General features: G+C 38.5%; 2 protein-coding genes across 5 annotated transcripts in view; one reads left to right on the top strand and one right to left on the bottom strand.

Annotated features, from left to right (window-relative positions):
* Positions 1-405, bottom strand: part of psip1a (PC4 and SFRS1 interacting protein 1a) — a 121,239-nt gene extending 120,834 nt beyond the window's left edge. For 2 of the 3 annotated variants that reach the window (XM_084401805.1, XM_084401807.1), the window contains exon 1: positions 256-405. The gene's annotated coding sequence lies outside the window, so the exon portion shown is untranslated. The remainder of the gene's footprint in view (positions 1-255) is intronic. The other variant, XM_084401806.1, reaches the window with a different exon arrangement.
* A 22,105-nt stretch (positions 406-22,510) lies between these two features.
* LOC311285925 (MSL complex subunit 3-like) overlaps positions 22,511-27,804 on the top strand; it is a 256,522-nt gene continuing 251,228 nt past the window's right edge. Inside the window, exons 1-3 of one of the 2 annotated variants that reach the window (XM_084401803.1) lie at positions 22,511-23,089; positions 23,888-23,970; positions 24,233-24,328. In XM_084401803.1, the coding sequence (XP_084257929.1) occupies positions 22,991-23,089; positions 23,888-23,970; positions 24,233-24,328 (278 nt within the window). In that variant the 5' untranslated portion in view covers positions 22,511-22,990. Of the gene's footprint in view, positions 23,090-23,615; positions 23,751-23,887; positions 23,971-24,232; positions 24,329-27,804 lie in introns of those variants that run through there. The other variant, XM_084401804.1, reaches the window with a different exon arrangement.

Below are 27,804 nucleotides of genomic sequence, written 5' to 3'. Positions count from 1 at the left end.
GTAAAATAAGGCCCCGATACCGATTAAACTCATTTTACACTGATATGACTGTTGCCATGGATAATTACTGTGAAATCACGACACTGGATACACTGTAGCTTAGAAAGAATTGTCAATACACACGAGTAACACGTATATGTTCTAACTCTGTATCGACACAACAACGTGACTACATAATCCATGAACATGTTTTGGACATCTTGCAACGTCTTTATGAACCTCATTAAATGTATGTCTTTTTTTTTTTGTAAATACCGTGTTTATTCAAAGAAGCTTCCCCCACCGATTCAGCGTGTTCGTCTTTCTTCTTCTTCTCCCTCTTCTTCTTCTTCTTCTTCTTCTTCAAGTTCTTCTTCTTCTTCAAGTTCTTCCTCTTCTTCTTTTTCTGCGGCGGATTTCAGACAAGTGTGCATTACCGCCATCTATCACCCAAATGGACCACTGACACGCTGCCTACAATCTCCTCCTGATTTACCTTACTCCAGGGGCGTAGAATTTAGTTGGGACGCTGATATGTCCCTAGTCGCAATCATTTCGATCAAAACTTAAAATATATATAACCTCTGTTGTCCGGTTGTGTCTTGTGTTTTTTATGTATTATGCTTATTATTTAATCAGGAAACATCTTATTTAGATTAAAATCTCTTTCTGATCGTTCTGAGAAAAATGCGCAATTCATGGTACACAAACGGTTAATATATATGAGCCTGCTTAAGACATTAAACTGATTGGCTTTGTTTTTTCTTTTTAACTTGTGAGAAGCTCTTGTGTGACGCGGCAATGCTCCTCCGAAGGAAAACTAGATGCGGTAAGCTAGGGAGAAATCCTTTGAGATCCTCCTTGAAACCCTTATTGTCATCCCAGTCTCATCAGCTGAGCCTGAAAGAAGTTTCAGTGCTCTTAGGAGACTGAAAACATGGCTCAGAGCAATGGCATAAGTGACACTTAACAATATTGTTGTGTGCCATGCCCAACAGGACAAACTGGACATTATTGATGTGAAACAAATATGCCAACAGTTCATTTCTGTTAAAGGGATAGTTCACTTAAAAATGAAAATTCTGTCATAATTTACTCTCCCTCAAGTTGTTTCAAACCTGTATGCATTTCTTTCTTCTGCTGAACACATAGAGGCTAAAGCTTCATCCGGCGCTAAGTGGTATCAGCTCCTCCGTTTCCACACTCAGTCCCCATGGAGGGGTAAAATAAATAAATAAATAAATAACAAAATCGTAACCTTTTAGAAGCAGATCGGTCTCATTAATAATTCAAAACAATTCATTAATAAAACACAGAGCACACATGCGTAGCTAATTTCATAATTGCACAAAAAACAATTCACGTTCGTGAAAAATATATATTTCCACAAAAAGTAATTCACGTGCGCAAAATAAAATTACATATTCATAAAATACATAAATGCAAAACACAATTCGTAGATATAACTGTGCACAAAAACTTTCGAATTATTTAAATTTACGAGTTTATCCATGAATGTGAAAATTGTCATTCATGTGTGAATCGAAATGATTTGTGTGTAGGCTCATTTGAGATGCACCTGGCTTCACCTGAAATAATAGGCTCGTTTGAGATGAGCAATAGCTGCGCAGAACCGATCACCGGTGATGCCGGCTAGAAATGTGTCCGAGTGTGGTCCGCCTTACCTTGATGTCATGCTGACGTATGTCAAAAGACTCTTGCGATGGTGAGGCGGACTTGTCGGATTCTGCAGTCTGGCGCAGTTGCTCTCCACCAGGGGGCCAATGTTTCGGAAAAAACTGAAGCTTCCCGGGCGCCGCTATTGATTAGCAGACCCTCACATGCTGTTAGCATTCCATTGACTCCCATTCATTTTGGCGTCACTTTGACAGCGAATAACTTTACATCTGAGGTGTTTAAAGACTCCATTTGTCCATTATTTATTTCTAAAGAAACACGAAAATGTATAAAAGGCTCCATTACCTTGTATCTTACGTTATAGCCCCGTAGAAGCAGTTTTTGTAAAAATAGGCTAACGATTGTGTCATAACCACACGACTCTCTGTCGCACAGTAGAGAAATTACCATATGGACAGGAGGAGAAGCTCGCAGGCAATCGGGGGGACGTGGAGGCAAAATGACAAAATAAATAATCAGAATACTTAGCAAAAGTTGCTCCTGCTCCTAGCTCATGGACACCTCCTACTCACACTCTCCATCTCTGCAAGTTTCAGAAGGGAATGATTCCGATTTCTCTTGGCACAGCTACTAGAAGACAGACAGGTTGCTCACGTCACATTTACGTTGTCAAGCTCAGTTTGAGTCTGCGCAGTACGCTCAGCCATCAGGAAGTGAGAGCTTCTAATTGACTTCACTTTTCTCCATTGAATCCAATGGGGGTCGCTGTGTCCATTTCTCATACTGTCTATGCTCTCCACCGACTGCGCTGATCAAAAGCACAATGGGAAACGACTTGCTGCCGACACAGCTTAATGCTCATTGGTTTGCAAAACTGATGTATTGTTCTCTTTTAAAATGTTTGATTTTAAAACTCTGATATCATGTTTTTATGTGTATAAATTGTGTTGTGGTAATTGCAGTAAATTGCAAGAGACAACTTCTCATGTTGAGCACACAAATGCGTGTGTCATTTATTTTTTAGTAGGAAAAACACTGAAACAAAATGGCGCTGACAAGCGTCCCACGTCATCATGCATTCAGAACATTTTAAAGGGACCGCGATCCCTAAACAATCATGAAGAAACATGCTAAGAACAAAGTGCTGCATTTATAATCAACAGTTTATAGAACTACGCTTAACAACAAGGGTGAATTATGTTTGTCACATTCACTACAGTGTGTGAATATTCCCAAACTCTCTGACAGTACGATCTCTATGTGATTGTTGTCATATTTATAAAATGTGACTGAAAATATATAAAAACATGTCAATATATATAAAATATATAAAAACATGTCTGAAATGAAACTAAAAATGATTGATAAACACGTCTTTCGAATGGAAATAAATAACAGTAGGCTACTTTCGGTGTCTTGTTCATCATATTTATTTTCCTATAAAAGCAACAGAACTTAAATTACATCCAGTTTATTAGCAACATCTTGTAGGTGTATGATTCACCGTGAGAAAGATATTTTGAAGAATGTCGATGGACCCCATTGACTTCCATAATAGGAAAAAAAAAAATACTATGGAAGTCAATGGGGTCCATCGACATTCTTCAAAATATCTTCCTTTGTGTTCAGCTGAAGAAAGAAATACAGGTTTGTTATGTAAATACAGGTTTGTTATGTTTGTTAAATACAAGAAATTATGACATCATTTTCATTTTTAAGTGATGTCACATATACGCTCATGCCAGGTATATGTTCTCTTAGGATTTATTGAGAGCAACAGCTCATTCAACACAGCGTACACATCTGACAGCTAACCCATATGCTTGAATCGCATCTCTTACGTAATACACTCCCCAAAGCCTTATGGGTAATGTAGTATGAAATACATCCCAACACAAGTGAATTATTTCTTTAAGGGCTTTCATGCAACCGGGCCCAGAACTATATTTTTTGGTTTTACTCATTATGAAGGATGATTAATGGAATTGTACCTTTTTGTTCCCTCATATTAATAGTCCTGTGTAACAGGCTGGACAATTTTGGTGTGCTAAAAATTGTAAATATAAATGGGAATATACTTCAGAGATCTTCAGAGATTTTACTCATTATAATTTGTAGGGGTACCTTATTGACCCCAACAACAACACACACATCTTGGCTCAGTGATTTTAGTCTCGTCCGAATGTGCCATCTCAGTAATCATTACGGACAATTTTGGTAAAATTTACGGCAACTTTTACCTTCTGGAAAATGGTCTGGAAAAATGACTTCAGGTAATACTAATCCCGTGCAAATAGACCTGCTGTAAATATGTATGTAAATATTCCGTAATTTCCTGTTTAAAAGTAGTTTTCTGCGGTTTTTCAAGTATGAGGTGCTTGAAAAAGCATTCAGTTGCGTTCTAGGTGGTGGGTACAAGTCTGTGGCAAAACAGTTTTTTACTGAGATTTCTTATCCCGTGTGAATTGGCCATTATTATTACAGACGTCCTTTGGTAAAATTACATTACTCAATCTACCCTTGTAAACTAATCCCGTCCGAATAGGGCTAAAGACAGATAGTAATAACATGGAAAGTTGAGTACAGAATTTTAAGAATTCAGTTGGATATCCATCTAGACCTGGGATTTTGCCAGTCTGCATACTCCTGATTGCCGCTTCTATTTCTGAAATCATAATTGGCTAAATGCACTGCTTTTTTGGGGTCTATCAATGGAATATCAAGTTTACAAAAATAAATAAAATTCTGACGGGTCAGAGGGTGGATCCGAGGAGTATAACGACCGTTAAAATGTATGAAAACAAGAATTAATTTCTGTACTATCCGTGTGCTTCAGGGCTTGATCATCACATAGCCTATCTCAAAAAAACATGAAGAACAGATTGATGTCACAACTGGTGAGCCAGAAGTTTCCCAGCTTTTCCCCTATACTCATAGAAATTACAGCTCAATTTAGAAAGAAGGTATTCTGCTTGTTTAGTTGCTAGCAAATTGAATTCAGTTTGTAAGAACATACGTTGTAATTTACAACTTGTAAAAGAGTTGCTGAATATGGCAAACAACTATTCAAAGTTCTAATATCTGTTCTGTTTGCATTAGCATGGTTTAAATCATACTTACCTGACCATTATCAGTTTGTAGCAGTAAATGAAGAGATGTCTTATCGATCACAAGTTCAGTATGAAGTACCACAAGGCTCAGTACTAGGACCATTGCTGTTCACTCTGTACATGCTACCCTTGGGAGATATCATTAGGAAGCATGGCATTAGTTTTCACTGTTATGCTGATGATACTCAGCTCTATATTTCTTCACGCCCTGACGAAACTTACCAATTCACAAAATTAATGGAATGCATAGCTGATATAAAAATCTGGATGACTAGTAATTTCCTACTACTTAACTCTGAAAAAACAGAGATTCTAATTATTGGACAAAAAAAAAACTTCCTCACGTAATAATCTAGAATACTGTCTAACACTTGATGGCTGCTCTGTCAAACCTTTGTCCTCAGTTCGGAACCTGGGTGTGCTCTTTGATACCAATCTTTCATTTGAAAGTCACGTTTCTAGTATCTGTAAAACCTCATTCTTCCATCTTAAAAATATATCTAAATTACGTCATATGCTCTCAATGACAAATGCAGAACAATTAGTTCATGCGTTCATGAAATCAAGGCTAGATTATTGTAATGCTCTTATTGGTGGTTGCCCCGCACACTTAACCCTCTGGGGTCCTTCGTTTAACAGTCACACTCAGGACCTTCGGGTCCAAATGGACCCGGAGGGCGGGATTAATATATATATATAAAAAATCATATATATTTTTTTTTACTTGTTTTCTATAATATTTTTTCTTTTCTTTTTTGGTGTTTTGAGATAATTTTATGATTTTAATTAATATTTATTCAATAATTATGACCCATTTTTTCCCATTGAATATAATAGACATTTTTTATATATATATATATATTTTTTTTTTTTTTTTTTAAATGTGTGTGTGTGTGTGTGTTTTTTGTACTCTTGATGTTTTAGAGATTCACCCCTTCACTGTTGAGTCCTTTTTTTCTGCATCCTGGCTGATTTGTAGATTGTATACACAAAAAAATTCTGTGTTTTCATATTTTTGACAATTTCCCATTCATTTCCTATGGGGGTAATTTTTGACCAAAGAGCAGAAGTGTGACGTGCTTGGATCATGACCCCAATATTTTTTGTGTGTTCACATACCTAATACCATAAAAGTCACCAAGTTTCGGAAAATTCCGATGAAGCTGTGATTTTTAAAAATTCAAAACAGATTTTTGTAATCTGAATTTATTAGTGTGTATGTGTATAAAAGTGTGTTTGTGTGTGTGTGTGTGGATGTGTCTGTTTTGCACTCTTGATGTTTTATAGATTAACCCCTTCACTGTTGTGTGCTTTTTTTCTGGATCGTGGCTGATTTGTAGATTGTACGCACAAAAAAAACTCTGCATTTTCACATTTTTGCCAATTTCCCATTAATTTCCTATGGCGGGTCCATTTGGACCCGAAGGTCCTGAGTGTGACTATTTTTTTTACAACCACTTAGACTATTCAAATCCTGTCCCCAATTTTTTTGGGTGTTCATATACCAAGTACCAACAAAGTCACCAAATCTCGGACCATTCCAATGAAGCTATGATTTTTAACATTTTTTTATTTAAACGCTTCGGGTCCATTTGGACCCGAAGGACCCCAGAGGGTTAATAAATAAACTACGCCTGGTCCAAAACGTAGCAGCTAGAGTTCTTACTAGAACCAGGAAGTATGACCATATTAGCCCAGTTCTATCAACACTGCATTGGCTCACTATTAAACATTGTATAAATTAAATTTTTTTGCTGATTACTTACAAAGCACTAAATGGTTTAGCTCCCCAGTACTTGAGCGAGCTCTTAAAGTATTATAGTCCTTCACTTCTATTGTAATCTCAAAACTCAGCCAATTGATAATACCTAGAATATCAAATTGACTGCTGGCAGTAGATGATCCTTTTCCTATTTAGCACCAAAACTCTGGAACAGTCTTTCTAACATTGTCCGGGAAGCAGACACACTCTGTCAGTTCAAATCTAGACTAAAAACACATCTCTTTGACCTAGCATACACAACACATTATAAACTTCTATAATTCAATGTTAGTGTCAGGTTTCGTACAAACGAAGCAGGCAAGATGGTAAGTTTGATATTTTAATAGCAGAATGGATCGGACACAGCGTGAAAGGTGAGTAAACAGGAAGTAGATAATTGGATGAAGCTTAACTGAATGATAACAAAGTCTCTCTTTCTCTTGCAGATGCAGATGATGAAGATTCTCTGAAGATGGACTAAAGAAAGGCTGAAGAAGATCAGGATCGACAGTAAGTATGCAGGTAGGTGAAGTAGAGAGTCTGTGAGTCATGTATAGACAAGACCAAACAAAGAGTGAGTGACTGAGTGCTGAATATAAAGGTGAGCTGGTGATGGGATCCAGGTGACGGTGATTACTACTTAGAGGAGAGTGAGTGCAGGTGTGCGCCAAGGAGGATTCTGGGGAGTGTAGTGCAGAGACAGATGAGGAAGACAGACGGTGGATGTGACAGTTAGGCTGCATAGATTAGGTCAGCCGGAACCGGGAACACTCCCCATAAATCCTGATGTACTCATTACATCATAAGAAGAATGGCGTCTATGCAAATATTAGTCTCTCTGTTTATCCCAAGGTTTATAAACGTATCCAGATCTGATGAAGGACCTGCACCTGGACACGACGACAACGCAGTCCTGAAGTGTCAACTAGTCTCTCCCCTGTGAAGGCCTCCTTCCCTTCCCTTTACTTTACCTCTGTACAGATAAAAGTTGTCAAAATAGTTCCAGTTCACATGGCTACTCGGAAGCGATAAATAATTCAGCGAATGAGCGGGCTTAAGGGTTTTCTGTTAGAACGGTGTTGTGTAAGCGGCCCCTAAGTTAATAACTAATGATCTTTGCAACGGAAGTGAATCGATCAAAACTAACTTTAGCTGGACAATAACTTTATTCTAGAGTTGCTGTAAAATCCTATTATCACTGTAAAGCTGCTTTGAAACAGTCCATATTGTTAAAAACGCTATATAAATGAAGGTGACTTGACTTGTTCTGTCAATTTCTTAAGTCGATCCTTTCTGATTTTACCCTGACCTGCACAAAACGAGATAATTTGGCCTCTCAGGTATGCTTTCAATGCTTCCCATGCAGTTCTGACTGCTTGTAGCTCGCTCTTTAAAAAGTTAAAAGTTAAAAGTTTAAAGAGCTTTAAAGTTCAGTCCTTATCACTGTGGAAATGTCTGATTTTAAGTAGGGCTGGGACAATAAATCGATGCATCGTGAATCGAGAAATGATTCTGAATCGATTCAAATTTTTTCCGAATGCATTGCGATTCTCTCTCAAATAAATTCTAAGCTTAGTTTTTAACAGCAGATGGCACTGTGTCCTTTAGAAACAGCCGTACTCTGCTGGGTTCCAATGCCTTACACACACCACTTGATCCTTCTATAAAATAATCATTCATAAAGATTGAAGCAAATTACAAGGGCGTTTGCAGTGGGCTGTTTATATTAATCTCAATGTCATAAAAGCTTTCTGAGGTGCAACATTCTCAGACTCTTCAGCGCTCTTCATGAGCATTTGAGCGTGCGGTTAAAAAATAGCCTAGAGCACCATCTGCTGTTAAAAACCAAGCTCAGAATCGATTCGAGAGAGAATTGCAATGCATTCGGGAAAAAATTGAAATCGATCCACGAATCGCGATGCATCGGTTTATTGTGCCAGCCCTATTTTTAAGGATATCAGAATCTGAGATTTAAATCTTCCATATCCATTTCGTTTGCAGTATTGTCTGGATGCATCGGTGCAACCAGAAGGGCACGGGCATGGTCGGAATCTGAACTCTTTATATTTTCGAAGCTTCGAGGCCATCACTCTTTACAAGGCTTGTTCATTTCACTCACTATGTACGTTACAAATCGGGGATAATTACAAAAGATATGTTGATTTTAATACAAAATTAGATAGATGCCTTGTCCAAATACCCACACTTGCGGTCTTGGCCACCTGCAGAGCGCGTGCGAGTATGTGTAAGCCTATTATGTATAACATTTGAAACTGTTTATATAGCTTAATTAAAACCACTACAATTTTAAATTTGTGTCTTCTGTTAGTTACATAGCCACTACTAAACAGACATGTCGAAATTTATTTTAAAATGCAAAGTATTGAAAATATAATAAATAAAAGCTCTGTAAACACTTTTTAAGTGTGTCCCATCGAGTAATTAAAAGTTCTACACACACTTGCAGTCTTTACGCCTACTTGAACACTTGGGCCAAATAGAGGAAATACATCATGAAAGTAGACAAGTGGTCAAGTGCAAAGACTGCAAGTGTGGGTATTTGGACAAGTCAAAAAATTAGGCAACTCAGCCAAACACGTTCTATTCCATCTCCTGCTCACTACCACCCCTATTTTGCTTGCTTTAAAAAAAAAAAAGATCTTGTTTAGTAAAGTTCTTTTTGATTGCAGTCTTTTTCTGCTGCAGTTGTTTTCCTTGGATTTGCTTCTCAGTTCCATGTAATTTTAAGCTTTTCTTGGTTCATTCCATGTTTTATAGGCAACCTCTGTCATGCTAATTCAGATTAGCACACTTGGTTTTAAATTGATCTTGTTTATTTTAGTTCAGGACTCCATAATCCAGGGGCCTCATGTATAAAACTTTATGTATAGATTTCAGATTTATAAAACCATGCATATAACGCCTATAACACCTAGTTATACTATGCATAACATCATCTGCATATCATTTCCATGCATATTCACCATCCTACACTACATTTCCCATCATCCCTCCTTCTGCTCACCTGCACTGAATCACCAGGCTCCACAGTCACTCAACCACTGAGATCACTATCACCTGAGTTCTGAGCTGTCACATCACCCCAGCACCTGTTTAAAAGGTGTTTCTTATAGAGAAATAGAAAAATGGAAAGAGCTGTATGTAGTTGTTGAAGTTTGGTCAGGGGATGGTAGGTTGGTCATTGTGAATGCAATAAATGGAAACAGCCGTACTCTGCTGGCTAGAAGGATCATTTGGTGTGGTGACTTTAATGCTCATAGTAGGAATGGGCAAATGAAGCCTCATGAAGCACTGAGGTTTCCCCTGAATGTTTTGGGAAAAGATTCAAAGCATCAAGAGTGTCGAAAACAGCGCCATCTTGTGGCAGGTCAAATTTATAGCAGCCATGTTTATGAGCAGCTGAGTTGTTTTATCCATTAAGCACAAATAAAAGCCTGACAACACTAAATGTTCAGTTTTCTGATAATATAATTCACATATTAACAGTCATTATTGACTGGAAAGAGAGTGAGGCTTCAGGCTTGTTCGACTTCATGCAGCTCTGCGCAGACCGATCGGCGGCTGACTTAAAGCAGTGCATGCAGGTTAGAAATTTTGTCCGACTTGACAGCGCCGACGCCACGTGACTGTGACATATGCCATCAAAGTACCGCGAGAGCGATTCGAGAGTAGCCGGAGAACTCAGCCAGCGCATCTTCTCAAGAGCGGCTGCACGTGGACTGATGACGACACAGCTGTTCCACGATTGGCCGGATTCACTGCATGACAACGATCACGTGTTTATTCGAACACCTTTAGTTCCTCTAAAGCTCTCAAATCAGTTTATTATAACAGTGAACACTCTTTTCATGTCGTTGCAATGGTATATTGTGTCATGTTTATCCAATTAAAACTGATTAAAAAACGTAGACTCCACTTCATTGATAGTAGCTTATGTTGAACTTTATTCTTGTTCAAACAGACTCTGTATAAAGCAATACATAAAGTATTGAATGAAAATGTCTCTGAAACATCTGTGTATTATTTGGCAAATATTGCATTGATTTATTTCACTTAAGCTGTGGTAAAGTATGCGAACACCACGTGAGTGGTCACTACGGGAACCAGAAAGTGTCCGACTTCACGTCTCCGTTTGCAGCTCCTCCCCGCCTGCACGCGGCTACTCTCGCCGATCGGTTGCATCCAGCCGCAGCCGATGTCGAACACACCTTTCGTTTTTCGTTGATCACATGTTTCTCTGAAAACAATTCACGCTCCGCACGGAGCTTCATGAGAAATTGCGCTGCATATTCAATACGTGCTTTGAAGCTTCGTTGTCAAATGTAACATCACTACTCCATAACCATCTGCAACGCAATAAGACTGTCAGTATTCCTATTCTCCATTCCTTCAAGACTTAATCAGTGATCTGCAATTCATAGTTCCTCTTATCTTCAATAAACCTGTTTCTCCTCATTACCATCCTTGTTGTGAGTCTCTGTTCAGTAACAGTAAACATATTCGTTGTTTTTGTGTGGATATTTATAATCATACATTTAAAACCGTATAAAGCCTAAATTATGTCCGAGGGGAAGGGCAGCCATAACATTTGTTAAGTTAAGGGAACGGTATATTACCTTGTTTAATTAATAAAACATGTCAAATGTACTACTATAATATATAATATGTTTAATTTCGGCATGTTGTATTACATTTTTTGTTTCCGTAACATGAAGAGTTGGTATGAAGAGAACACGGTCTTTCTCATTATAGCCCATGTCACATTATTAGGCCTACTTTTATGCCTAGATGCAAGTAACTAGGAAACGTGTAATGTTAAACACATTAATACGCTATTTTAGGGTAACGTGAGCGTGATGAATGGGGTTTAGCTTGTGAAAACGTTTGCAAATCCTGTGAAGATAAGAGACTGAAGTTATTAAACCTAAATATCTAACGTTACCAGCTACGATAAAATGGCACTCATTTTCAAACAGCGTTTTGATCTCTCAAGGAGGACGACATTTCACAAGGCCGATATCAATGGGTGCCTCAATAAGCTTGCTAGGTCGTGAATCAGCTGATACTTTTATTTTGTCTACTCAAATTCGTTCACTAGTAAGTGATTTATGTTAGTGATCACATAATCTTGGATTAGAGTTCTTCAATTTTTTTAATACTTTGTATTGTATAGCCTAGGTATATTTGAATCATAAATCTGTTACAATATGGAGTAAAATTGGTTGTAACTCCTGTTTCATCACAAATTTAAGGAAATAGTCCTAACTAATATAGTTACGTTAAATTATTTAATAAGCGTCATTTTATTTTTATTTTTTTTTATCAATTGTTCTTTTCTTTCTCCATCAGGGTGTGGCCAAAGTTATGCTCTGTTGTCATTGAAAGTTTTCAGGCAATAGCCAGTCAATTCTTCTACAGCACTACCAACTGAAATACTGGCACGTGACCAGAACACTCCACTGCTTTTACATACATTGTGTGTATACTTTCAAAACTAAAGGTGCGTAAAAGACTCATCTGGCAAGATTTCACTCCCAAAAAAGCAAGAGAGTTTATCAGAAAGAGAGTTTAATATACACATAAACATTAATATACAAGTCTCACAAACTTTCCACCAGCTTACCTGTAAAACAGGAGTTAATCGTTTTAGTTGCAGCTCTCGTGGTTATCACACACCATCACTCACAGGGAAGTCTCGCTCTCAAACTCACGCGAGACTTCACAAGAGCTTGGTTCCATAACCAACACTACGCAACATCGCCGCCACCTGCTGGTGCACTATGAGACTGTAACATTTGTCACTATATTTAACACTACCCATTATATATGACATTCTTGGAGTGCAATACTCAGTCATTGTGCTACACTCTCCCCTACTAAATTTAAAGATTAAATTTAAGATTTGACTATAATTGATAATCAAGAACTTTCGCAGCAAACACCTTATAATAGTAGAGATGACTTAAATTTCAAACACTTGAAATACACTCTACAAAATGTCAAATCAACCATTGGTTGCATTATCCATTGTTGCACAATGATATTATATTTCCAGCAACAGTAAACACTTATCTCGCTTATACACATTCTTTTGTAATAGACTCCCCATTTCGGCCAGACAATTCTTTAGTCTACTACCCTTCTTAGCTTACTTTGTAGAGTAAGCCAACAATGTCCTTAATTGCCTATGTTAAGCAGTTGAAAAAAGATCACTGTCCATGAAAACATTTGTTTCCACAAGTCCTGATTAAGTGTGGCTAATCAGTGTACGTTTAGCTGGTAACCAACATTGCCCATGGTCGCCACATTCTTTGGACTGCAGACTCTCTACTCACATCTAGTCTATCAATCGCAACTTCCACCACAGATGGCTGACCCAACGAGTCATATGTCAGAATCTTTGGACGACGCCATCTCTCCTTGGATAAGAATTCAAAGGTATAGAGTCATCATCCTCACTCTCAACTGATGCTTGTTCTTCGGATACCCCCGACTGTCCTGCAGGCATTCCAAGATACTCTTCCATCCGCTCCTCTGGCCCATTGTTTGCTATCTTCTCCTCTATCCTCTGTGACTCTCGTTCCCAGTGCTGTCCCACATTTGGCGTGAACGGTTCTACATCAGAATTAAGACGAACAGACTTACGGCACTGCCTCAAGGAAGTAGGAAATTGTAGCACTAGCTCACCATCTTGAACATCCTCGTTCTCTGACACATAACTCTGAACTTCTTCCAAGCATTTTCAGTCTTTTCTGCTTACTTTTGTCTCTCTCACTGTCTCTGGTTGTGGTGTTGCTTCGGAGTTCTCCAATGGCAAGCTATCACAAGGGAGAAGTAGATTCCGATGTAACACTCTCATTTTACCTCCTCCTTCAGGTACGACTTCATACACTGGACTCTCGTCACTCCTCCTTTTTACAATCACGTACACTCGATTTTTCCAGTACGATCGGAGCTTACCGGGTCCTCCTCTCTCAGATAGATTTCAGACCAGCACTCGTCCCCCCGGCTGAATTCAATTCCATGAATTCTCCTGTCATGCCCCTGCTTACTCATTGAGGTTTCCTTGTCAGCTGTTCTGGAGGCAATCTCATAAACTTGACGCATCCTCGTTTGCCAATTCTTCCCATACTCAGCATAATTCTCATTCCCTTCTGTTGGCTGCAGGTTGAAAAGCAGATCGGTAGGCAGATGTGGGGAACGACCATAGAGCAAGTAGAAAGGGGAAAAACCTGTGACCTCACAGCAAGTACAGTTATAAGTGTGAACCATCTTCTCCAATGACTTTCTCCATTGTGTTTTATCTGCATCTGTAAGTGTGCGCAACATAGACAGTAATGTTCTGTTGAAGCGCTCTACCTGTCCATTTCCTTGTAGGTGATAGCAGGTAGTATGAGATGATCGCACATCACAACACTTCTGCAGTTGGTACATCAACTGGTTCTCAAATTCCTTACCCATGTCATGGTGAATCTTTTCTGGGAATCCGAAACGTAAAGCAAAATCATTAAAGATCTTGTCCACCACCATCTTGGCTGATTTGTTTTTAGTGGCATAGGCTTGTCCAAAACAAGTATAATGATCTATGACAACCAGAATGTACTCGTACCCTCCCTTACAGGTTTCCAGATTTAAAAAGTCTATACTGTAGATACTAGCTCAAACGGTTGTGTAGTGATGATTGAAACAAGAGGAGCTCTTGTGGCCTTGTGTGGTTTCTTCCGCATTAAACACTCACAAACATTAGCAATGAAGTGCTCTGTGTCACTCTGCATACGAACCCAGTAAAACTGATCACGAATCAAATTCACTATCCTCTCCACTCCTAAGTGTCCCATTTCCTTATGAAGCTCATTGAATACAATCTGGTGATACTCTTTTGGCAAAACAAGCTGATCTCTTCCACTGGCCTTTCTGTAAAGTATGCCATGCTCATTGATGTACAATTTTTGCCACTGTCTCAGAAGCATTTTCACATCTGTCGGCTCAGTTTTGAATACTTGTCTTGATGGTCTCTGATTATTAACTTTATACTGCAAAACTTGACCGATTACAGGGTCTTTCCTCTGACTTTCTAAGATCTGCTTCAGTGTGCGCGGTTTGTCTGACGTAGACACAGCAGCATCACTCACCATCTGGAGGGTTTGTACTTGAGTTGCAGTAACCCATGCTAGCGGGGTGTTTTCGCCCACCAACACTCCCTGAATAGATGCACTGATGACTTCCTGACTCACTCCTCCAGTGCACTGCTCCATGAATTGATCAATGTCTACTGGCATCCGGGACAGACCATCAGCGTCCACGTTGCTCTTGCCAGGACGGTACTTTATGGAGAAGTTGAAATCTGCCAGCTGAGCCACCCATCAATGGCCTGTGGAGTTGAGCTTGGCAGTGGGGAGAACATAAGTCAAAGGATTATTATCAGTATACACTGTAAAATGTGGAGCATGGTACAGGTAGTCCCTAAAACATTCACATATTGCCCATTTTAATGCTAATAATTCTAACTTCCCTGAGTGAAGGTGGTAATTTTTCTCAGGTGTAGTTAGCGTTCTGGAAGCATAACCAATCACCACTAATTTACTGTTCTGCCTCTGGTACAACACAGCACCTAGCCCCTCTTGTGATGCATCACAGTGCAGAATGAACGGTTGGGTGAGATCTGGATAGCCCAATATTGGTGGGGTGGTCAGTTTGTCAATGAGAAAGTTCAATATCTCTTGATGGCTTTGAGTCCACTGTATCTGTGTGTTTGATGGAGGACCACCTTTGTGTCGTCTGTTGAGACATTTTCCTCTTACTCTTTTCTCCACAGGTGATGTTTCCTCTGGGGGTGATGACAATAGCTGATACAGGGGTTTCGCCAGTCTGGAAAAATCAGGTATGTTAGCATCAGAGGTGTCAAAAGTATTCACATTCATTACTCCGGTAGAAGTATAGATACTAGGGTTTAAAAAGACTTCTGTAGAAGTTGAAGTATCAACTCAAGCTTTTTACTCAAGTTAAAGTATAAAAGTACTTGTTTCAAAACTACTTAAAGTATAAAAGTAAAAGTAATGTAAGGAAAAAAATGCAATTAATTCTCTCTCTCTCTCTCTCTCTCTCTCTCTCTCTCAATCATTTGACGCGATTTGCCCCGATTTCTCCCTCGCTTACCGCATCTAGGTTTCCTTTGGAGGAGTTTTGGCGCTGCGCACAACCAAATGTGACTACAGCCTCTCACAAGTTAGAAAGAAAACACAACGCCAATCAGTTTAGCGATGTGTATTCAGGAGGCGGGACTCAGATCTAAACCGTTTGTGTAATTGGCCAATTTTTTTTTTAACGACGACATGCCGGAATGAAAACAAGCCGAAATTAAATAGGAGTAACGAGGCTATTTTTAAAATGTAAGGAGTAGAAAGTACAGATAATTGCGTGAAAATGTAAGGAGTAGAAGTAAAAAGTCGTCAGAAAAATAATTACTCCAGTAAAGTATAGATACCCCAAATTTCTACTTAAGTAAGGTAACGAAGTATTTGTACTTCGTTACTTGACACCTCTGGTTAGCATAGTAATATGAGATGAATCCAAGCAGCTTTCTCAAATCACCTATAGTAGCAGGAACTTGATCTTTTAAGGCCTGCACGGGAGCCACTTCAGCAGGATCCATTGTATATCTGTCTCCTGACACAAGGCGTCCAAGGAATCTCACCTTCCTCAGAAAGATCTCACATTTACGAGGGCTGAGCTTTACACCATGCTGCTGATTTCTCTGTAACACAGCTCTGAGGTGACTGACATGGTCCTCAAAACTAGGGCTATGGACAAGATTATCATCAAGGTAGGGTTGACACACATCATCTCTAAGCCCTACCAGACACTCCTCCATACTCCGTTGAAATTCGGCTGGTACTGAACTGAGGCCGAAAGGTATCCTCACCCAATGGTATGAACCCCAAGGAATTATGAAGGCAGTCAAGGGCCTGCTTTTCTCATCCAGGAACCCCTGGTGATAGGCTTTTCCCTGATCCAACACAGAAAACCAGGAACTACTGATTAAAGAGTCCAGCATGTCCTGTATTCTTGGAATTGGATGTCGATCAGGTACTGATTTTCTGTTCAGTTCTCTGTAGTCACAGCACAATTTCATTGTCCCATCTTTCTTTCTTACACAGACCATCAGTGATGCATAGAGTGATCTGGACTTTTCAATCCACCCACGATTCAGTAAGTCTTGAAAGTACTCTTTCACTTCCTGATGTAACGGTTTGGAACTGACACGTATGTTTTCATCACAGGTGAGGTATCGTGAAGTGTAATATGCAGGTTCAATGAGGGAATACAGCCGATGTCGTCCTCGTCAAAGCCGAAAGCATGACACTCCTCCCTCAACAACTGTCTCACTATCTCATTCTGTGTTCCACTCAGATGGTCCAGGGAGACTGGAGGATCCCATTGACTAGGTTTTTGTCTTTGTGAATCACTTTTACTCACATTTTCCTTACTTTTACTGTTGTCAGTGTTGTCCTGGTCTTTGCTGGCTGTGGAATTGCCCCTGTTTTTCTGTTCTGTAGCCACAGATAAAGCAGATTTTATTACTTGAAGATGACCTAGAACTATTCAACGATCTAAGGTAACAGCATAGTTATTGGTGTTAGAAATCGGCACTGGTACCACTGCAAATCTGTCAGCGGGAACAGTAACTACTCCTTCTTCAACAGCGACCCCTTCTGGCAGTGGAGGCTCTTTGCTTGGGACTAATAGTAGACTTTGACCTTTAAACTGAGACCCTGTATTGATCTTAACCAATGCAGTTGTAACTTGGTTAGCTGCTAAATGAATTTGTCTCCTTCCCGTCTGCACAATACCTGCTTCACTTCCAGAATCTGTAGACTGAATTAACTTGAGCACCAGGTTTGCCGTTTTGAATGGCACACAGAAAGCTTTACTCACTTCACCGATGGTATCTTTTTCTGACTTATAGCCCCTCTTTTGACTGAGAACTGCTTCAATTACATTGAACCCAATGATGGGCTGTTCAACTAACTGTGGGTCAGTGGATACTAATATTGGAACCAGTAACGGCGGAGTAGCGCTTGAGTCTCAGTCTGGTTCATGAGGCTGGTGTAGGACAGTTTCTCTCTCTGTTCTGCCTCCCCAATTTGTCCACAGATCCGGAACTCTCTCCTTAGAGTCACTTCAGACAGCGCAGGTGATGTCACTGTGATAGCTCTTGTTCCTCCCTCACTCCATTGCGACAATCTCCTCTTCAAATATTTGACGGGCTTGAGCTTGCTCCATCTGCAATTTACATTTACTACTACATTTAAAGTGGATTTATTCTGCAAAACAGGAGTTAATCGTTTTAGCTGCAGCTCTCGTGGTTATCACACACCATCACTCACAGGGAAGTCTCGCTCTCAAACTTGCGCGAGACTTTACACAACACGTTTTAAACATTACATTGTAAACATGCAAATATCCTCTTATAGTTCAGCATGAAATAATTGTAACAACATCTCTGCTATATTCTCTATAAACAACACTCATATAAATGGCCAAGTGAACTCATTAACACACGTGCAAACTCACTAATCAACTCTTAGCACGGTTAATATAACATACATGTGATTCACACTATGCAAACACTTCGGGAATATACACATAAACATTAATACACAAGTCTCACAAACTTTCCACCAGCTTACCTGCAAAACAGGAGTTAATCGTTTTAGTTGCAGCTCTCGTGGTTATCACACACCATCACTCACTGGGTATCTCGCTCTCAAACTCACGCGAGACTTCACGAGAGCTCGGTTCCATAACCAACACTATGCAACATCGCCGCCACCTGCTGGTGCACTATGAGACTGTAACATTTGTCACTATATTTAAATCATACTTATCTGACCGTTATCAGTTTGTAGCAGTAAATGAAGAGATGTCTTATCGATTACAAGTTCAGTATGGAATACCACAAGGCTCAGTACTAGGACCGTTGCTGTTCACTCTGTACATGCTATCCTTGGGAGATATCATTAGGAAGCATGGCATTTGTTTTCACTGTTATGCTGATGATACTCAGCTCTATATGCCCTGACAAAACTTACCAATTCACAAAATTAACGGAATGCATAGCTGATATAAAAAAGCTGTAATTTGTAGTAATTTCCTACTACTTAATTCTGAAAAAAACAGAGATTCTAATTATTGGACCAAAAAATTCCTCACGTAATAACCTAGAATACTGTCTAACACTTGATGGCTGCAATGTCAAACCTTCGTCGTCAGTTAGGAACCTGGGTGTGCTCTTTGATACCAATCTTTCATTTGAAAGTCACATTTATAGTATCTGTAAAACCGCATTCTTCCATCTTAATATATATATATAAATTACGTCATATGCTCTCAATGACAAATGCGAAACCATTAGTTCATGTGTTCATGACATCAAGGCTAGATTATTGTAATGCTCTTATGGGTGGTTGCCCAGCACACTTAATAAACAAACTACAGCTGGTCCAAAACGCAGCAGCTAGAGTTCTTACCAGAACCAGGAAGTATGACCATATTAGCCCGGTTCTGTCAACACTGCATTGGCTCCCTATTAAACATAGTGTAAATTTAAAAATATTGCTGATTACTTGCAAAGCACTAAATGGTTGAGCTCACCCAGAGCCCATCCTAACCTCCCTGGGGCCCTTGGCAAAATTCTGTTAAGGGGCCCTCCTACCTGACCCATGAGCCATGTAAACCATTTGCCATTGCCACACAGTCACACCTGACACCCCAGTGCTCCTACTCCTTTAAGTAGTACTAATAAAAATTTAATTCCTGATATCAGAAATAGACATTGTTACTAGAAAAAGTACATTCTTAATATCAAGAATTCACATTTTAAATAGTACAAATTTAATTATTGATATCAAAAATGCATCCTGTGAATGAATAAAAGCTAAACTGGCTTGTCATAGCATGTCACTATGTTTTAAATGATAAAAGCAATACTTGATGGTTATTATTTACTGAGGGATGTGCATCCATATTGACCAGTGTGTCCAGCCAATCAACATTTTAAATGCAATATAGCCTATAAATCAATAGTCAATGTCAATACATTGTTTCCATCTTGCTTTATTGCAGAGTTGTAACTAAACTTACTTGGAGACTAGATAATCATTGTCTTGTCTTAAAAGTATGTACGCCTATAATGAGGAGTGCCATCACACTCATATTGTACTGGTCCCCACAGATGTTTTGCTGGAAAGTGAACGTTTAATTTCGTGCACGCGCATATGAACGCATGTTAACGCGTGACGCGGTTATCTTTTCCGAGCTACAGTTTATAAACAAACACCATTGCCCTTTGTTGTTTATCAAACGTAATAAATAGTTGTATTTCACTCTCACTTTTTTTTTGTCGGCACAAAGTCACAGAACACAGCCCCGGAAGTGGACGGTGTTGTAAGCAAGACACAAGATATGCACTGCCCAGCTGGGTTAGCAAGACAGACAAACTAGAGATAGATGCACATCAACTTAACTTTACTGTTCTTTGCTGACATCAAACTTGGAGAGGAGAGAACACAAGTCTACCTGATTGCTGTTCCCGCAATTCACTCTCATTGTGTTTTTTATTTTTTCTCTTTTCGTGACCAGAAGGATAGTTCTGGTTAATTTTTTCATCAATATTGTGTAAACTTTGATTGACGCGCTTTGACACGAGGGGGAGGCGGGGCCCTACGCAACTCTTTAATTTGCGGGGCCCTACGCAACTCTTAACGCATTATAGTCCTTTACGTCTATTGCAATCTCAAAATTCCGGCCAGTTGTTAATACCTCGAATATCAAAATCGACTGTGGTTGCACAGTGGCTAGGGTGGGGCTAGGAAGTGTTGAGGTGATTCATGATTGGCCGTTTGCTGCCCTGAGTCAAACTTGTGTTAACCCCATCTCTTTATAATGTTCTGATCCAGAGATATAAGTCTTGCAAAATGGTTGCTAGGGTACTCTGTTTGGTTGCTATGGAGTTGCTTGGCAGCGGGCAATGATGAAACTCCAAAGGCTGCTTGTCAGTATGAATGATATAAACCAACTCCCAATGCCTCTGTGACATTCAGAATGGAAGATATCCCTCTATGGATTTTGGTTGCTAAAGTGCTCGACAATGGTTGCAAGGGATGGGCTAGGAAGTGTCGAGGTGTTTCATGATTGGCCGTTTGCTCCCCCGAGTCAAACGAGACCACCCTCGTGTTTCTATGACAATTCAGTCTGGAGATATCCCTTTGATCTCTTTCAATGGAAGTCTATGGGACTTGTTGCTAAGGTGCTCTAAATGGTTGCTAGGGCGTGGCTTGATAGCTTCACAATGAGCCTGAGACACTGATTGGTCGTCTGAGTAAAAATGAGCCCGCCCCCTTGTCTCTATGACACTGTGATCCAGAGCTACGTTCAATACAAAATCCCTGTGCAATTTACAATAGTAGGAAAAGCATGTGCATGTCACAGGACGTTCCTTCCTATTTCAGCGAAATCCTCGCTCAGAGCTACGAGTCGTCAAAGTTTGTCGCAATGTTAAGTCATTGGGACTTTTTTGGCCGCTTTCTCACCCCTGGGGCGAACACCGTAACCCTGATCGTTTATAAAAGTCATAGCACACCTCTCCTCAATGAGCCGGTCGATTTGACACCTCATTCATGGGTCTGAGGATGACCTTATGCCTTATCAGACATAAGGAGACTACAAGGTACAGTCAGGATGGCTGAGAAGATTATTGGTTCCCCCCTGCCCAACCTCCAAGGTCTTTATACCAGAGTGAGAAAAAGGGCTAAGGAAATTACTATGGACCCTACACACCATTTCTCTTTGAACTGTTGCCCTCTGGCAGGCGCTACAGAGCACTGAGCACAAGAACAGCCAGGCACAAAAAAAGTATAGCTGTGTCCCAAATGACGCACTATCAGGGGCTCCGCTAATTTTAGACCCTTTGAAAGAAAATGAGGTTGGGCCCCCCTACCGCACCCATTCCATTAATAAAATCGATCTCTGGGGGCCCCAAAAGTGCGTGGGCCCTTAGAATCATCCTAACCCCCTCCCCCTCACCACACACACTTAGCGGCGCCCCTGTGCAGTATACACTAATAAACTATGCACTATGTACTCAACCATGTAGTGTATGAACTTTATACGTTTTTTTAAAAATGTTTTATAAGCTTTGTAAGTTTTGGACACACCTATTATTCAGCCTGAACAGTTAAAACTCTCAGTTAAAACTATACATTGTCAGTCATAACTCTCTATTTGTACATGGCATCTCAAAATTGTACATCTATAAATATCCTAAACTGTACACCTGAAAATAACATATCTGTACATTCATAAAATTATTATATTTTTCTTTCTTTCTATATTTCTATTACTGTAGCCTATTGCATTATTTAAATGTTGTTTTCTTCATAATATTGTGTTATATTTATTTATTTTTGTCTGCACTTTCCTTCTGGAAGCTTCTGTAAACAAAACAAATTCCTTGTGTGTGCAAAAATACTTGGCAATAAAGCCCTTTCTGATTCTGAATCTGAAAAAAAGATGGAAAAAGATCTGACATGATTTTACTTGGATTCAAATCTAAAATCTGCTGTGTGTAGACTTTTTATTATACCCACTGCATATACTCCACTTGAAAGGCCCACATAGCAATAGGGGACATCATAATTAGAATTTCCAAAATATTAATCTTTAATATAGACAATATAATGACATATATTTTATATATTAAGATTATTGAGCGGCGTCTCTAGCGAATGGTGTAATGAATGATCACTCAACTTTTACCGTTTGCTTAGCCTACACAAGTTGATTGACAATAAGCAATAAACTGAAAGTTTTTCATCATTTTGAATTTAGAATTAGTAAGTTCACAATAACATTTAAGGCTACTTCTGTGTCCCTTGACGTTTCAGACTTAAATGCGCAACGTCATAGTAACGGACCCCCGCCCATATAGCGACTTGGAGGTAGGCCTATACGAGATTCACAGAGTGAAAGAATGTGAACTTGAATGCAGCAGATAAAGCATATGAATTTATTTAGCTTTTTATGACGTTGCAATGCTAAATTCTTTAAATATTTGTCTGGAATTAAAAGACAGCAAAAAAATTTTTTTTAATCAGTTACAGAAAAACGTAGATTGGTCAAATTTGATACCGAAAAGTAAGACTGACTGCCCCTGACTAACTGCTAGTGGGTTATACTAGAACTTAAGTCAGCGTCTTAACATAATGGCTAAGTTTATGCAACCGGCCCCCTATATGACTATAGGCATTACATATTTCGGAACTTTTAAATAGGGACTTCCCATCCGAGCGTGAACATAAATAAACGTCATTTGAAGGTTTTTTTTTTTTTGCGCACTGCTCTCTCTATCTTCCTCAACGAGGTATGCAACGGGTTAAGGAGCGGGGCTTCAGAGTCTTCTCTTGTTCGCCACGATGAACAAATGAACTCTTGGGGAATGAAATTTAAATTCCATAAAGGAGAAAAAGTTCTCTGTTTTGAACCTGACCCATCCAAGGCCAAGGTGCTCTACGATGCAAAGGTAAATAAGATCATGTTGCTACACATTTGCCTTTTAACAGCTTGTTTTGGTGTGTTGCAGGCGGTTGCAGGCAATACAGGTTGCCTCTCACGCATGTATGGATATTCCTTTTTCGCCCACATTTCCTCAAATTCATTTTTCGGCACAGTCGTGAAACTGGAGCGGATTGCTATTACAGTTTCGAAGTATCACCCATATAATCAACTTTAATAACGTGTGTGTATATATATATATATATATATATATATATATATATATATATATATATATATATATATATATATATATATATCTCTATCTCATAGTGTGTGTTAAATGGATATATATTATTAAAAGTCCATGGCCTTGCGTGGTTAAGGAACAGGAAAAGTTATAGCACATTAGCTCGCTGAAGTAGCTAGCGCTGCATCCGCCCTATGCGAGGCCTCACCATTCTCTTTATCATGCCCGATCAAGCAAAACATTTCAATAAAATGACCTACATTTAAAGTATCCGCGTTACGCTAGTAACCCCTGATATCAACTGAAATAAAATTGCGTGCACACAATTAAACTCAGCCAACTTAGCAACAGTTGTGACGTCAGCATTATGCGCCGCACAGGCTGCTGCGGTGGCAAACTGGGGGAAGGGCACAGGATGAATCCTCACTAGCCAGAAAATGTAAGATATATATATATATATATATATATATATATATATATATATATATATATATATATATATATATATATCTCCGATTCCACATTCTATCGTGTGTGAGTATTAAATTTGAATTTGTGTTTGCGTTTGCATTTCAGGTTGTTGACATAGCAACAGTAAAAGATGACAACGGAAAAAGAGTCCCAAAGTATCTGATTCATTTTAGTGGTTGGAACAGAAGGTAAGAAGAGGGCTCATTTTTGGTTTGTAACATTTGTGTATAACTTAGCTAATTATTTGACATTTTAGCGGGACAGTGTTTTTTTTTTTTTTTTTTAATGGTTTTAACATTATTGTAAGTATTTGGCATTTTAGTGGTACAAATATTGATATCGCTAAAGTAAATAAAATGAAATTGCTAATGTTAGCCACTTTCAATGTTGTCAATGCGGCGAATCCATATACTGAAGCATTTGTTGTTTTGCTGTTTTGTTGTTTTGCAGTTGGGATCGCTGGGCTGCAGAGGATCATGTGCTCAGAGATTCTGACAATAATCGCAAATTACAACGTAAACTGGCACGCAAAGCTTTGGCTCGCATGTGAGTTTCAATGAGCCGCTGCTTGTTCGCATTGTTTAGTTATGTAAAATGTTTTGTCTGGTCAATCAATTGTACTTGAATTACTTTCTTTATGAATAATAATAGCATAATCAAATCTGGCATACTTCCATAGATGGTACAATGGGTATCTGGCTTTAAAGACCCCATACAATGAAAATTGAATTGTTGCTTGTTTTAGAAATCTTTTAAGCTTTAAAGGGTTAGTTAATCCAAATATTTAAATTGACACCATTTCACTCGCCCCATTTTCTTTTTATAAACCCATTACACTTTTAGCAATAATTTACCTACATAAAAACATCTCAAAAGTAATTCTTATTAATTGAGCATTTTTTATGTTTTCACCCAAAAATAAAATTTCTTTCGTTAATTACTCACCCTCATGTTGTTCCAAACCCGTAAGACCTTTGTTCATCTTCGGCACATGAATTAAGCTCTCTGACCTCTCTATAGACAGCAATTTAATTGCTACTTTCAGGGCCCAGAAAGGTAGCAAAGACATTGTTAAAATAGTTCATGTGAATAGTGATTCAACCTTAATGTTATGAAGCGATGAGAGAGCTCTCGGATTTCATAAAAAATATCTTAGTTAGTTAGTGAAAGTTTATTTCGGTCAACTTCAAAAGAAAAAAGAAAGAAAAACAATTTACAAGCAAACATAGAAACAAACGTTAAATTACAATGTAAACAATTTTTAAAAAGGAAATAAAAGTTGATCGACCGAAAAGGTGTCGGCTGAAGCTTATGCTTATTGCGCCGATCCTTTTTGCATATCATTTATTTTACACACAACACCAAGACCCAAAGTCATCTTGCGTACAATGACTAAAAGAAAAAGAAGCTAAATTCATTCTGGTTTGTATAATGTAATCTTAAAAAAAAAAAAAAAAAATTCTTGAAACTACTAATGGATTTACATGTTTTCAGTTCATCATCGAGACTATTCCACAGTTTAACCCCCTGAACAGACAGACATCTCTGTTTGGCATTGATTCTAATTTGTGGTTTGCTGAACATAAGTGTTCCTCTGAGCTCATAAGGAGTAGATTTCATCTGAAACAGGTTCTGGACACAGTCTGGAAATTTATTATTTATTATTTTATACATTATTTTGGCTATTTTAAATTCCACTAAGTCATTAAATTTTAATAGGTTAGAATTCATAAATAACTTGTTTGTTGGGTGATAATAATCTGTTTTATTTATAATTCGTATTGCACGTTTTTGCAGAATAACAATTGGTTTTATTATTGTTTTGTATGTATTTCCCCAGATCTCTACGCAATAAGTCATATATGGCACTATTAGAGACTGGTACAGTATGTTTAGAGCCTTAGAATCAAGAATGTGTTTTGTTTTAGACAGGATGGCCAGAGTTTTGGAAATTTTTGACTTTATATAGGTTATGTGGGATTTCCAACTGATCTTGCGGTCAATGATGACACCTAAGAATTTAATTTCATTTACCATTTCTAGTTCAAATTTATCAATTCTTATCTGGACGTTTGTATTTATTTGTTTATTACTAAATAAAATAAATTTAGTTTTATTTATATTTAGTGACAGTTTATTAACATCAAACCATTTTTTTTTTATATTTTCATTTCCGCTTCCACTGTGTCCAGAAGCTGTGCCAAATTTTGATTGGAACAAAATAAAGTTGTATCATCTGCAAATAAAACACAATTTAATTGAGTAGACACGTTAAAGTCGACATGAAATCAAAATTGACCCTATTTACTTTGTTAGTGCATATTACTAGTCTTGTGGTGAACAATTAATCCGTGCAAGTTGATACACAGAAAAAAATTATTTGCCGTGGTAATCTTTAATCAAAATCGGAAAAGTTACTACCGGTCTGGAATGGCGTTCCTTTTCTGATGACGTCAGTTTGATGGCTTGGGTTGAAAACGCTTAACCACTCCCCTCAAACTGTTAGTCTGCTATTAGCAGAGATGGAGAGGAGGAGTGCTAAAGTAAAACCCTGCCCTTTGTTTGGTATTCCGTTTCACTTGGGAATACGTCAAAACACTGGAGAAATGTCGTTTGCAACTTCTGGTTCACGGGGACTTTAATTTGTGTTTTGAAGATGAACAAAATTTTTATGGGTTTGGATTGGAATGATATGAGGGAGAGTAATTATTGACAGATTTTTCATTTTTTTGGGTGAACTAACCCTTTAAATACACAGTATGACATTTAATTTCTAGTTCAGGGGTATTCAATTAAAGTTCCAAGAAGTCCGGTCTCTATTTTTCCTTACCAGCGGAGTATTGTCCAGACGGACAATACTTTTTTGGAATTGTTATAAATTTCCATTTGGGCAACAGTAGTACTTTGTAAAAGAAAAAGAATCATAAACAATCAAAATAGTCATCAAAGATGAGGAAAAATCTAACCTTTCATTGAAGTAAAATAATTGAAAGTGGGGGGTAAATCACATTATAAAATAAATGCTTTTCTCCAAAACACGTTGGCCATAATTATTGGCTCCCTGTTATTAAATTATTTTTGCAACCTCCTTTTGCCAAGATATAACAGATCTGAGTTTTCTTCTATAATGCCTGATGAGTTTGGAGAATAAGTGACAAGAGATCAGAGATCATTCCTCCATACAGAATCTCTCCAGATCCTTCAGATTCAGAAGTTCATGTTGGTGTTTCTTCTGTTCAGTTTACCCCACTCATTTTCTATAGGGTTCAGTTTAGGGGACTGGGACGGTTATGGCAGAAGCTTCATTTTGTGCTTAGTTACCCATTTTTGTGTTGATTTTGATGTTTGTTTTGGACCGTTGTCCTGATGGAAGATCCAACCACGGCCCATTATAAGATTTCTAGCAGAGGCAGACAGGTTTTGATTTTTTTTTTTTTTATCTGTTGGTATTTGCTAGAATCCATAATACCATGTATCTGAACAAGATGTCCAGGACCTCCAGCAAAAAAAATAGGCCCACAACATATAAGATCCAGCAGTATATTTAACCGTAGACATGGGGTACTTTTTATCCCTGTTTGCACCAAACACATCTGGTGGGTTTGCTGCCAAAAAGCCCTTTTTTTGTTTCATCTGACCATAGAATCCGGTCCGTTTTGAAGTTCCAGTCATGTCTGACAACTGAATATGCTGGAGTTTATTTTTGGAGGAGCGAGGAGGATTTTTCTTGAAACCCTCCCAAACAACATGTGGTTGTGTAAGGGTTGTTTGATATTTTTTTTAGGCTTTCTGACTCCCAAGACTCAAGTAATCTCTGCAATTCTCCATCTGTGATCCTTGGAGAGTCTTTGGCCACTCAAACTTTCCTCCTCACCGTGCATTAAGACAGTATAGACACATGTCCTCTTCCTGGCAGATTCGTAACATCTTTACTTGATTGGAACTTCTTAATTATTGCCCTGATGGTCAAAATGGGGATTTTCAATTCTTTAGCTATTTTCTTACAGCCACTTTCTATTTTG

This window comes from Rutilus rutilus (assembly GCF_951802725.1).
Source record: "Rutilus rutilus genome assembly, chromosome: 2".
Classification (NCBI taxonomy): Eukaryota; Metazoa; Chordata; class Actinopteri; order Cypriniformes; family Leuciscidae; genus Rutilus; species Rutilus rutilus.
The sequence above is the reverse complement of the archived record's forward strand: the minus strand, read 5'-3'. Positions and strand labels throughout refer to the sequence as shown.